The 12,891-nt window shown below is 43.2% G+C and overlaps 1 protein-coding gene across 2 annotated transcripts in view; it reads left to right on the forward strand.

The window, feature by feature from the left end:
* HLTF (helicase like transcription factor) overlaps positions 1–12,891 on the forward strand; it is a 109,671-nt gene that overhangs the window by 58,651 nt on the left and 38,129 nt on the right. For both annotated transcript variants that reach the window (XM_068280750.1, XM_068280749.1), the window contains exons 11-13: positions 2,710–2,792; positions 4,766–4,852; positions 11,549–11,643. In XM_068280750.1, the coding sequence (XP_068136851.1) occupies positions 2,710–2,792; positions 4,766–4,852; positions 11,549–11,643 (265 nt within the window). The remainder of the gene's footprint in view (positions 1–2,709; positions 2,793–4,765; positions 4,853–11,548; positions 11,644–12,891) is intronic.

Consider the following 12,891-nt stretch of genomic DNA (forward strand, 5'->3'; position numbering starts at 1 on the left):
TTATTATTGGTTTATAAAGTTATAGCTGTGCTTAGCTGCAGCTCTACAGCTCATCAGACCATCTCGGAGCACATTGTCATTAGGTGTGCATCTGGACATAGAGCAGCCTGGGCCGGTATAGTGATCCATCTATTCAGGCGAGCTTACACAGACAGGTAGCACAGTTCTCAGACAAAATGCATTCTATCCCCAAATACAGACCTTAGATCAGGGGTATGTAAACTTTTTAGGACAACGGCCATATTGCCTTTCTTCAGAGCCACTGAAGCGGAAAAAAATTATGATGAATTGGTTGTGTAGTACGGTTAATTACTAGAACATTAGTAGCAAAAAAAATTATTCTCATATTTTTTTCAGTTATACAGCTTTTATTTTTTTATAACCTTACATCATTCTCTAATATCTGCAGTTTACACACTACTCAGCAAATGTTTTACAGAACAGGCAGTGAACCTTTCGCAAAAGGTGGATCAGCGCATCACCAGGCCGCCTCCGAATGGCCTCCAATCAGAGGTGCGCTGAGCCCCCCCAGAAACTGCAAACGCACCTTGAACCCAAACAGAGGCTCTGCATATACACCAAAAGCAAAGCTGTTAAAGAGACACTTAACCCAGAAAAAAAATAAAGAGTTTTACTCACCTGGGGCTTCTACCAGCTCCCTGCAGCAGTCCGGTGCCCTCGCAGCCATTCACTAATCCTCTGGTCCCCTGCTGCCAGCTAGTTTCGTTTTTGCCGACAGGCCCGTCAGGACTGGCCACGCGTAGCTTTTTCCGCATTCCCGACTGTAATTGGCGCTATTGCGGGCCACAACGCGTACAAAAATAAATGCCGCACGCATTGATATGTGACAATACGTATTTTTGGACGCGTTGCGGCCCGCAATAGGGCTAATTAGTCGGGAATGCGGAAAAAGCTACGCGTGGCCAGTCCTGACGGGCAAAAACGAAACTGGCTGGCAGCGGGACACCAGAGGATTAGTGAATGGCTGTGAGGGCACAGGACTGCTGCAGGGGGCTGGTAGAAGCCCCAGGTGAGTAAAACTCATTTTTTTTTTTTCTGGCTTAAAGGGGAACTGAAGTAAGAGGTATACGGAGGCTGCCATATTTATTTCCTTTTAATCAATACCAGTTGCCTGGCAGCCCTGCTGGTCTATTTCTCTGCAGTAGTATCTGAATAACACCAGAAACAAGCATGCATCTAGTCTTGTCAGATCTGACTTTAAAGTCTGAAACACCTGATCTGCTGCATGCTTGTTCAGGGGCTATGGCTAATAGTATTAGAGGAAGAGGATCAGCAGGGCTGCCAGCAAATGGTATTGCTTAAAAGGAAATAAACATGGCAGCCTCCATATACCTCTCTCTTCAGCTCCCCTTTAAGGTTCACTTTAAGTGGGAGCAGCTGACCAAAAATTAAATTAGTACATTGCAAGGGAATGAACAGCGCTACTTGTTCATTCCCTTGCAATGTTCGATTTTACTTGGTTGGCCGCACCCAGGCTATGCATATACATAGGTTAGGATTTAGTTAGTGTTAGGTCCCCTCCCATCAAGGATGACTTCTCCGCAGTGGGAGGGACGAGTACTTAACCAGTTGCATGCAAGCTGTTACAGGAAACTAACATCCTCCAGTGGTAGACAGGTCATGTGTTTGCTAGGTGTGTATTTTATCCCACAAGTGGGGCTTGCACTCTCTTGCAGGTAGGCACCTATTTGTTTTTAAGTAGCGCTGTTCATTCCCTTGCAAGGCAGTGAACCTTTGACCTGTCCTGGACTGTTCTCTGCAAAAGAAAAAAACAATACAGTTAATATAACAGCCTTTAGAACACGAGAGTCTCTGCGACTTTGAAAGTCGTAGAGCTCAATGGCAATTTGCATAGATAACTGGAGTTTCTTAGCTCTTCCTGTACTGGAAACCAATATTAGACTTAGGTCTCTGCTCCTAATGCTTTATTTCTTAGCTGTACTACACATACAAATCATAACTTTTTTTTTTTTTTTGATTCAGTGTCTCTTCAAGGTACACGATTCCTGTGACATTTATAAAACATTTCCACCGGAAAGAACCCATATACGCCATGTGCAGTTGGCACAGTGGCAGCTGATAACTAGTAGCTGTTACTGCTGCTGGCATAGTGGTGGTTGCTAATAAGTGGCTGTCACTGCTACAGTGGTGACTGATAACCCACAGGCGAGCAAAGAAGTTGGTGGAGCGGCGACACAAGGTGGCCCCTGCTTGCAGCTACAGCCTGCACACCACATGAAATTCACAACTGTAGAGAGCTTTGGGGAACACCAGAAAAGGCTCAGTGGGCCGAACTTTGGACATGCCTGCCTTAGATGTCTCTTGCACTTTGGAGAAAAGCACTGACTGAACATTGCTTAGCATTGTTAAAAAGCCATCATGTTATTTGTTCAGTGAGGAAGGGCCCAGAACCCACCCTCCACTAATTTTTATGGTAGTTTTTTTTCCCCATATGTTTAGCTGGAGTTCCACTGTAGTCTAGTAGTTAAAAGTAATTAAGTTAAGAGCGTGCAGATAAGTGTAGAGAGAGTTTGCAGTTTGAGAAAGGAGAATCGCTGACACCAAGTATGCATCATATCACGTTATATTTGCATGCTTCTACTTTAAGCAGCCATAATATTTTAACGCAGTGCTTCTAATAGTTTGTTTTTTAAATATATTTGCTCACAAATCTTTTCATTTTGAAAGGCAAAAAGCCAGAAAAGCCAAGTATACTTTAAGTGACTCTGAAGAGGATGAAGGAGAAGAGTGGATTCCACGCAAAGTTTCAGGTGAACCATTGGTTGTGAAATAAGGGGTGCTTTAGCTGTCCCACAGGGCAAAGTGGGGTCTTTAGAGTCAGAAATAAAGCCTTGTACACAGCATAGAAGAAACACTGAATGGACACCATAGAGATCAAGCATGCAGGATCTCTGAACAACAACAATGAATGAGCGCATTGGTTTCACTCCATCTGCTAGAAACTGCTTGAGTGCCTCTTGATTGTCCTGTCTCCACTCTAATGAACAGTACAGTCTGATATATTGGAATTTGTAACAATATTCAGTGTAATTTTGTAATTACAAATGGTAAAGGTTAACTGAAGTGAAAGTACCCCTGAACCGGACTTTTTTTTTTTACTTTTTAATTCCAATTTATGTGCAGTGCTGTGACATATGTGATATCGGCATCAGATATCCTACTGATATCAGTGTGCTATCCTTCTGAGATCAATCTACCTAAGCCCACACAAGTCGCAGCTCTCCTGTGCTGTGTGCCATTACACACACTGATGTCAGGAATCACAAGTGGGGAGTTCTAGGGACGGGCTAGGGGAGAGGGACTGCTACTTCTTCCCCGCCCATATTCGACATTGGAGATTATGGCTGAGCAGAGTGGGGGCCACAGGGAGGCGCTGGAAGGTGCGGCTGGTGCTGTGACATGTCACAACACCGCCCATAAATCAGAATTCACCCTTTTCACTCAGTTTTTTCCTAAAGGGAGTAGTTTCTGCTGAGTTTTTTTGTTTTTTTTTGTTTTTCTTTTTTATAGAAATGCACTCTCCCTCTTACTCTCTCTCCAATTTTAACATGGAACATAACATAGTAACATGGTATATCTTATTTTAAAGAACACAACGTTCAAATGTCTTATTTGGACAGTTTGGCATCTTCTATTGGCTGGTAGCAGAGAAGAAAGCCAAGGTATGGTAAAATTTACATCAATTTCCTGGGTGTAATCCTGGCTTGCATGAGCAAGTTTCGCAATAATAGGTGGTTTTATGCCTGCCACCCGGTGTCTTCATGTCACTACACACAATGCAATCTTTGGTATTTCGATAGGGCAGCTGAAGCTGTTGAATTCACTGCCTGTCAGGTTTTCCCATTCACCTGCTGGGCACTTGCCTAGTATTCAGCATGGATGGTGCACAGGCTGGGCCCCTTGTGGAGGTGCATCTGAGCATGGCAGATGCCATCTTCAGATGCTACATGAGATGTTTTTTGACTGTAGGATAACTTCACTGTATGTCAACATGCCATGCCCGGTGTTACCAGTTGCTGTCAATAAGCTGTATGTAATTTTAGCCCAATCACACACACCTACACACACCCACACACCCTTTGGAATGATTTCTATGTTTCTCACTTATCCATAGATCTGCTCTTCATTAATCTGAGGCTGTCTCCTCTCCAGCCCTGTGGTGACAGTAATAAGGATCCCCCCAATGCCTCTACTAAGATGGTCTCTATGCCCCGCCCCATTCAGTAATAATAGTGTGGTAAGGAGAGTGGATTATATTGACATTGTCACTATGCTCTTAGGGCCTGATTCCACACAGTGCCAGCATGTATCTTGCATGATGAGATGCTGGCACAGCACTATGCGAGACACATCAGAATGCCTCTAGCCGTACCATGCACGGCTATAGGGATTCAAATGTGTGATGTGGAAATCTGGAACATGTCCATTTTTTCCTCCTCGTGTGATTCGGAGGGCAGCCTATTTATTTCTATCGGCTGCGTTTCCCTGTTCGAATAGCATGTGGGGAAATGTGAATTTGCAGCAGTGGAAACAGGCCCTTACCTTTACCATAAGTGGATGTGTGGCAAGGTATGTATTCTATGCTGCTTTCCTTCAACTGACTTTAGACACGTTTTATGTACGATATATGTGAGCTAGGATCACAATTTTATTTGTGAAAATATTTATTCATTAGTTTGTGCCTGTAAGATAAGCTTGTTGTAACATGATATATCCATATTAGCTCCCCAGGCACGCAAGATGGCGGATCACGATCACCTCAGTATGACGGCTGGTTCTATAAAGAAGAAAGCAAAGCAGAAAAGCAGAGGTTTGTGTTTTCAATCAAGATATCCATATGACATTTTTTTATAACACCTGTGTGTGACAGATAACGCAACTGGATAAAACCCCTGCATACCAGAAAATGCTGAACAGACTATATTCCACCATGCTTCAAAAATTTTGTTATACGGTATCTTCATTGTATCGAGATATTCTTAGTGGGTGTGTTTATGGATAATGGCAGTTGGTGCTGTTTTTTCCATGTCTGCCTGAAGTAAAGATGGTTCCTACAGGCTCACAATGGATCAAGCAATATGACCAAATTCAGCAAATATCCATCATTCCTTAAAGAGAATCTGTATTGTTAAAATCGCACAAAAGTAAACATACCAGTGCGTTAGGGGACATCTCCTATTACCCTCTGTCACAATTTTGCCGCTCCTCGCCGCATTAAAAGTGGTTAAACAGTTTTAAAAAGTTTGTTTATAAACAAACAAAATGGCCACCAAAACAGGAAGTAGGTTGATGTACAGTATTTCCACACATAGAAAATACATTCATACACAAGCAGGCTGTATACATCCTTCCTTTTGTATCTCAAGAGATCATTATACACAGGCAGTGTGCATAGAGGGGCCAGGAGGGGGGAGATGCATCACAGAACCACAACACTGAAGAACTTGGCAGCCTTCCAGACACAGGCTGACAAGTCTGACAAGAGAGAGATAAGTTGATTTATTACAGAGATGGTGATAGTAGAACGTGCTGCAGTAAGCCAGAACACATTAGAATAGCTTTTGGAACTTGTAGGATGATAAAAAACAGGATGTAATTTTTGTTACGGAGTCTCTTTAATCTGTCTTCTATTTTTATTTATTTATTTATTTTTTATATTTTTTTTTTACTTCTCACTTTGCAACGTATTTTTTTTTTCACCTTCTACTATTATATTTTGGTAAAGTTCCTCTTTAAAGTACAACTGTAACAAGTACTGTCTATGGAGGCTGCCTTATTTATTTCCTTTTAAACAATACCAGTTGCCTGGCTGTCCTGCTGATCTATTTAAATGCAGTAGTGTTTGAATAGCACCAGAAACAAGCATGTGGCTAATCTCGTCAGATCTGATAGTAATGTCAAAAACTGCTGCATGCTTGTTCAGGGTCTATGGCTAAAGGTATTAGAGGCAGAGGATCAACAGGAAAGCCAGGCAAATGGTATTGCTTAACCACTTGCCGACCGCCCACTACCAATTGGTGGCAGCAAAGTGGCACCCCCAGGACCGCCTAACCTGGGGGACTGATTAACCGGGGATCGCGCGCATCAGCCGGCATTAGGCTCCGCCCACCCGCGACGTCAACCCGCCAGCCAATTAGCAGCGCCGGCGGTTGTTAACCCCCCATCTGCAGCATGGAAAACGTATAATACACTTTGTAATGCATACAAAGTGTATTATACAGGCTGCCTCCTACCCTGGTGGTCCCAGTGATCGAGCGACCACCAGGGTAGGAGGCAGCTGTGTATGTGAAAGCATGCACACTGATCCTGCCCCCTGATCGCCCACAGCACCGCTCCCCGATCACCCCCTCAGACCACTGTTTGCACCCAATTACCCCCCTAATCACCCATCAATCACCCCCTGTCACTATCTGTCAACGCTATAATTTAGATTAGGTCCTAAACAGCCCCTGGGGGCTCCTGATCACCCCCACACCCTCATATCCTCCCCCCCCCCCCCCCCCGTGTACTGTATACATCTATTCTCCCCTGTAATCACCCACTAATCACCTGTCGATCACCCCGTCACCACCTGTCACTGCCACCCATCAGATAAGACCCTAACCTGACCCTTGCGGGCACCTGATCACCCGCCCACACCCTCAGATCGCTCGCAGACCCACCCTCAGATCACCTCCCAAGTGCATTGTTTACATCTGTTCTCCCCTCTAATCACCCACCTATCGCCCATCTATCACCCATCAATCACCACCTGTCACTGCTACCCATCAGATCAGACCCTACTCTGCCACTTGCGGGTACCCAATTACCCACCCACACCCTCAGATCGCCCTCAGGACCCCCCCCGATCACCTCCCCAGTGCATTGCTTGCATCTATTCCCCCCTCTAATCACCCCCTGAGACACCCATCAATCACCTCCTGTCACCCCCTAGCACTCCTATCCATCAGATCAGGCCCTAATCTGCCCCCTGTGAGCTTCTGATCCCCCGGCCAAACCCTCACTCGCCCCACCGCAGTGACAGAATTTTTTTTTCTGATCACTGCTGGTCTGTACGACTTAATTGTGGCTGAGACCAACTGTAATGCCACACATTACGCAACCGCCAATCCAAGAAGCTACCATGCCCAGCCTTTTCAGTGGAAACCACTCCCAAGTTTCTGAACGTAAAATTTTTTTGGGGCCTGCTCCTTAACATGGGTCTAGTCAAAAAGAATGTATTGCGGTCTTATTGGTCTACTTTATTATTATTATTATTATTATTATTATTATTTATTAGATTTATATAGCGCCAACATATTACGCACCCAATACATCACATGCCCATGTTCTCTGCTGCCAGGTCACGATCTGAGAACTTCCTGCACTTCAGTGCCAATACAACCTGTCATCTAAGAGGCCACCCTGCTTATGACCGGTTCCACAAAATTTGGCCCCTCATAGACCACCTGTCATAAAAATTTGCAGATGCTTATACCCCTGAACAATCATTTTGAGAAATTTGGTTTCCAAACTACTCCTCGCGGTTTTGGGCCCCTAAAATGCCAGGGCAGTATAGGAACCCCACAAGTAACCCCATTTTAGAAAGAAGACACGCCAAGGTATTCCGTTAGGTGTATGATGAGTTCGAAGATTTTTTTTTGTCACAAGTTAATGGAAAATGACACTTTGTGACAGACAAAAAAAATAAATTTCCGCTAACTTGTGACAAAAAATAAAATCTTCTATGAACTCACCAAACACCTAACGGAATACCTTGGGGTGTTGTCTTTCTAAAATGGGGTCACTTGTGGGGTTCCTAAACTGCCCTGGCACTTTAGGGGCCCTAAACAGTTAGTCTCAGTGTTCTCCCCAGAATTTTTTTTCCTGCCGGGTGGCATGAAAAAGTAATCGGGTGGGGCGTGATGAGAGAATGCAGGGCCGGGGCTTATGTGTGCAACTCTGCTTACAGAATAGGAGGAGGTGAGTCAATGACAGCCGGGTGCTCACCAAAACTAGCCGGGTGCTCCAAAGAGGCTGGAGAGAACACTGAGTCTGGAAACCAAATGCCTCAAAATGACCTGTGAAATCCTAAAGTTACTCATAGGACTTTGGGCCCCTTAGCGCACCTAGGCTGCAAAAAAAAGTCACACGTGGTATCGCCGTACTCGGGAGAAGTAGTATAATGTGTTTTGGGGTGTATTTTTACACATACCCATGCTGGGTGGGAGAAATATCTCTGTAAATAGACAATTGTGGGTGTGTGAAGTCATTTACAGAGATATTTCTCCCACCCAGCTTGGGTATGTGTAAAAATACACCCCAAAACACATTATACTACTTCTCCTGACTATGGTGATTCCACATGTGTGACACTTTTTTGCAGCCTAGGTGCGCTAAGGGGCCCAACGTCCTATGAGTACCTTTAGGATTTTACAGGTCATTTTAAGGCATTTGGTTTATAGACTACTAACGGTTCAGGGCCCCTAAAATGCCAGGGCAGTATAGGGACCCCACAAGTGACCTAATTTTAGAAAGAAGACACCTCAAGGTATTCCGTAAGGTGTATATGGTGAGTTCATAGAAGATTTTAGTTTTTGTCACAAGTGGAAAATGACACTGTGGCAAACAATAAAAATCAATTTCCGCTAACTTGTGACAAAAAATAAATATTTATGCGTTGCACCACTAACGTATAAAATTGTATGTGTTCATGTCCACGAGCGGGACCGGAGCAGCAGTGAATGACTACGAGGGCGCAGGATGGCTGCATGGGGCTGGTAGAAGCCCCAGGTAAAAAACGTTTTTGTTTTGCCTGACGATTCCTTTAAAGGACACCCAAGGCGAAAATAAACTAATGAAATAAACAATTGCATCTATGTTCCTTCTCCTAAAAATGACTTTTTAAGATATTCCACAGTTTTTTTTATTTTGATTAAATCTACTTTTTAAGTTTTAACTGTTGTTTTTGCTCAATGACATATTGATTGAAGTATGCCAGAGCTAAAATTTATGAACTACTGACCCTTTTTATCTCTTTCCTGCTCTCAGAAGCCATTTTCTGCTAGGAAAGTATTTAATAGTTGGAATTTCCTATCAGTGAGGGTCACACTGTAGGCACTTCCTGAGTCAGCCACTTACGTACCTGATATTTCACTCTTTCAGGAAGTGAAAGAAAAAAGGAACACAGCATAGTTATTAGTGTGCTTGGCACTGTACATACAGTGGTGTGAAAAAGTATTTGCCCCCTTCCTGATTTCTTATTCTTTTGCATGTTTGTCACACTTAAATATTTCTGCTCATCAAAAACCGTTAACGATTAGTCAAAGAAAACATAATTGAACACAAAATGCAGTTTTAAATGATGGTTTTTATTATTTAGTGAGGAAAAAAAACTCAAAACCTACATGGCCCTGTGTGAAAAAGTGATTGCCCCCCCCCCCCCTTGTTAAAAAATAACTTAACCCTGGTTTATCGCACCTGAGTTAAATTTCTGTAGTCACCCCCAGGCCTGATTACTGCCACACCTGTTTCAATCAAGAAATCACTTAAATAGGAGCTATCTGACACAGAGAAGTAGACCAAAAGCACCTCAAAAGCTAGACGACATGCCAAGAGCCAAAGAAATTCAGGAACAAATGAGAACAAAAGTACTGTAATTGAGATCTAGAAGTCTGGTAAAGGTTATAAAGCCATTTCTAAAGCTTTGGGACTCCAGCGAACCACAGTGAGTGCCATTATCCACAAATGGCAAAAACATGGAACAGTGATGAACCTTCCCAGGAGTGGCCAGCCAACCAATATTACCCCAAGAGCGCAGAGAAAACTCATCCGAGAGGCCACAAAAGACCCCAGGACAACATCTAAAGAACTGCAGGCCTCACTTGCCTCAATTAAGGTCAGTGTTCACGACTCCACCATAAGAAAGAGACTCGGCAAAAACGCTCTGCATGGCAGATATCCAAGGCGCAAACCACTTTTAAGCAAAAAAAACATTAAGGCTCGTCTCAATTTTGCTAAAAAACCTCTCAATGATTGCCAAGACTTTTGGGAAAATAACTTATGGACCGACGAGACAAAAGTTGAACTTTTTGAAAGGTGCGTGTCCCATTACATCTGGCGTAGAAGTAACACAGTATTTCAGCAAAAGAACCTCATACCAACAGTAAAATATGGTGGTGGTAGTGTGATGGTCTGGGGTTGTTTTGCTGCTTCAGGACCTGGAAGGCTTGCTGTGATAGATGGAACCATAAATTCTACTGTCTACCAAAAAATACTGAAGGAGAATGTCCGGCCATCTGTTTGTCAACTCAAACTGAAGTGATCTTGGGTGCTGCAGCAGGACAATGACCCAAAACACACCAGCAAATCCACCTCTAAATGGCTGAAGAAACACAAAATGAAGACTTTGGAGTGGCCTAGTCAAAGCCCTGACCTGAATCCTATTGAGATGTTGTGGCATGACCTTAAAAAGGTGGTTCATGCTAGAAAACCCTCAAATAAAGCTGTATTACAACAATTCTGCAAAGATGAGTGGGCCAAAATTCCTTCAGAGTGCTGTAAAAGACTCGTTGCAAGTTATCGCAAACGCTTGATTGCAGTTATTGCTGCTAAGGTTGGCCCAACCAGTTATTCGGTTCAGGGGGCAATTTCTTTTTCACACAGGGCCATGTAAGTTTGGAGTTTTTTTTTCTCCCTAAGGCCCCGTTCACATCACAAACGCGGACGAGCACGCACGCGCAACGCGTACGAACGCACGCCATCCGCATTTGTGTGCATTGCGTGGCTGATCCCATCACTGAAAAGTGAATGGGACAGCCACGCGTTTTTACAAAAAAATGTGTGCAGCATGCGTTCCCGGACCGCACAGGTCCGGAACGCATGCAGTGTGAACATCAGACATAGCACTCTATGCAATGTCTGATGTCGTGCGTGTCGGCCACCTGCACACGTTTCCAAAACGCGGCTGGAAACGCGTGCAGTGTGAACGGGGCCTTAATAATAAAAAAACGATCATTTAAAACTGCATTTTGTGTTCAATTATGTTATCTTTGACTAATGGTTAACGGTTTTAGATGAGCAGAAACATTTAAGTGTGACAAACATGCAAAAGAATAAGAAATCAGGAAGGGGGCAAATACTTTTACACACCACTGTACCCATGTCCATTTCATCATGTCACATGTCACTTTGGGTATCCTTTAAGGAACTACAGGTCCCACAACGCATTAGCCTTTGAGTCATGACTGTGGCTGTCAGACTCCTGCAATTCATTGTGGGACTTGTAGTTCCTTAACAGCTGGAGAGCCATGTTTGCAGATCGCTGAACTAGACTATTATGAGCAGCTCTGGGTGGTTTGAGGAGCACATGTGCTGTTCACTTGAGTGCTTTGGATAATTCTATGGAAAATGTGCAAGAAAAATGTGTTTTCATAATGAAAGGATTAACATTTCGTGTGATAGAAGAGCACAAGCTCTTATGTGGAGATCCTATTTAATATATACAGCATTAATTTTTTTCCCACAGGTGAAGGCAAACAAAGTATGTCAAAAAGTCAGCTAACAAACCGTCCAAGAGCAACTCTGGTCATCTGTCCCCTTTCGGTTCTGAGCAACTGGATTGTACGTATGATTTTTGGCAGGTTTTCCTGGTCCATTTGTTCAGCGTTAGCCAACGGTTGATCTTTATTGCATAAACTATATCTGCAAGACTTCTAGATATAGGATAGGAAATGCTTTCACAGAAAACCAGCAACTTCTCTCTCAGTGAAGTGTGATCTATAATTTGAGAATTTAGCTTAGTTTTTGTTTTACTAAATTAAGAGCAACTAAATTAATCAGAGGGATGGAAGGTCTCACTTGCCAAGAATGATCCTGCACAAACTGAGTTTATTTAGCTTGGAAAAAAGATGGCTAAGGGGTGACCTAATTAACATGTATAAATACATCAAGGGGCAATACAAATTCTTGGCAGATGAGCTTTTAGTCCCTAGGTTTATACATATGACATGGGGACATGATGTGCATTTTGGAGGAAAAAAGGTTTTTAGGAAGGGGTTCTTTACAGTAAGAGTCGTTAAAACATGGAATATTTTACTACAGGAAGTAGTTATGACAAATTCTATTACTACCTTTTTAAAGGAGGCTAGAATCTTTGCATTGAAGGACATCCACGGGGATATTAGCTGACTGCCACCTGGAGTCAAAAAGGTTTTTTTCCCCCTTAAAGGTTAATTAGCCCAAGCCTTGTAAGGGTGTTTGTTTTTTTCACATCCTCTGGATTAACTGGGATATGTGAGAGTGCAGAATAGAATAGTAGCTAATGTTAACTTTTTTTTTTTGATTATTCTGGTTGTACTGTACTTGTCTGTTTTTTTTTTTTTTGTTTTTTTTTTCCCCTTTAACCAAGCTAACTAAGGGCCTGATGCACATAATCACGGCAATACTGCACACACAGCGCACGGCAATATTGCCCTTTCTTACCGCAGCACCGTTGGCAATGTGAGTTACCATAGCAATGGCCACGCTACTTTAGTACAGTGGGTCTCGTTATTACCGTAACTCGCGGTACTTTCTGCAGGTAAGAAGGGTGATCTGGCTATGCTGTGTGCACCGCAGCATTACCGCAATTCTGTGCATCAGGCCCTATGTAACTATGTACTACCAGAGCTGTGTGTTAGAGACACTGAAGTGAAAAAAAATTATGATTTGTATGTGTAGCACAGCTAGGAAATAAAACATTAAGATCAGATACATCAGTCTAATTGTTTCCAGTACAGGAAGAGTTGAGAAACTCCAGTTGTTATCTCTATGCAAACAAGCCATTAAGATCTCCAACTAAGTTAACCACTTCCCGACCGCCTAACGCAC

Source organism: Hyperolius riggenbachi, chromosome 4 (genome assembly GCF_040937935.1).
Source record: "Hyperolius riggenbachi isolate aHypRig1 chromosome 4, aHypRig1.pri, whole genome shotgun sequence".
Taxonomy (NCBI): domain Eukaryota; kingdom Metazoa; phylum Chordata; class Amphibia; order Anura; family Hyperoliidae; genus Hyperolius; species Hyperolius riggenbachi.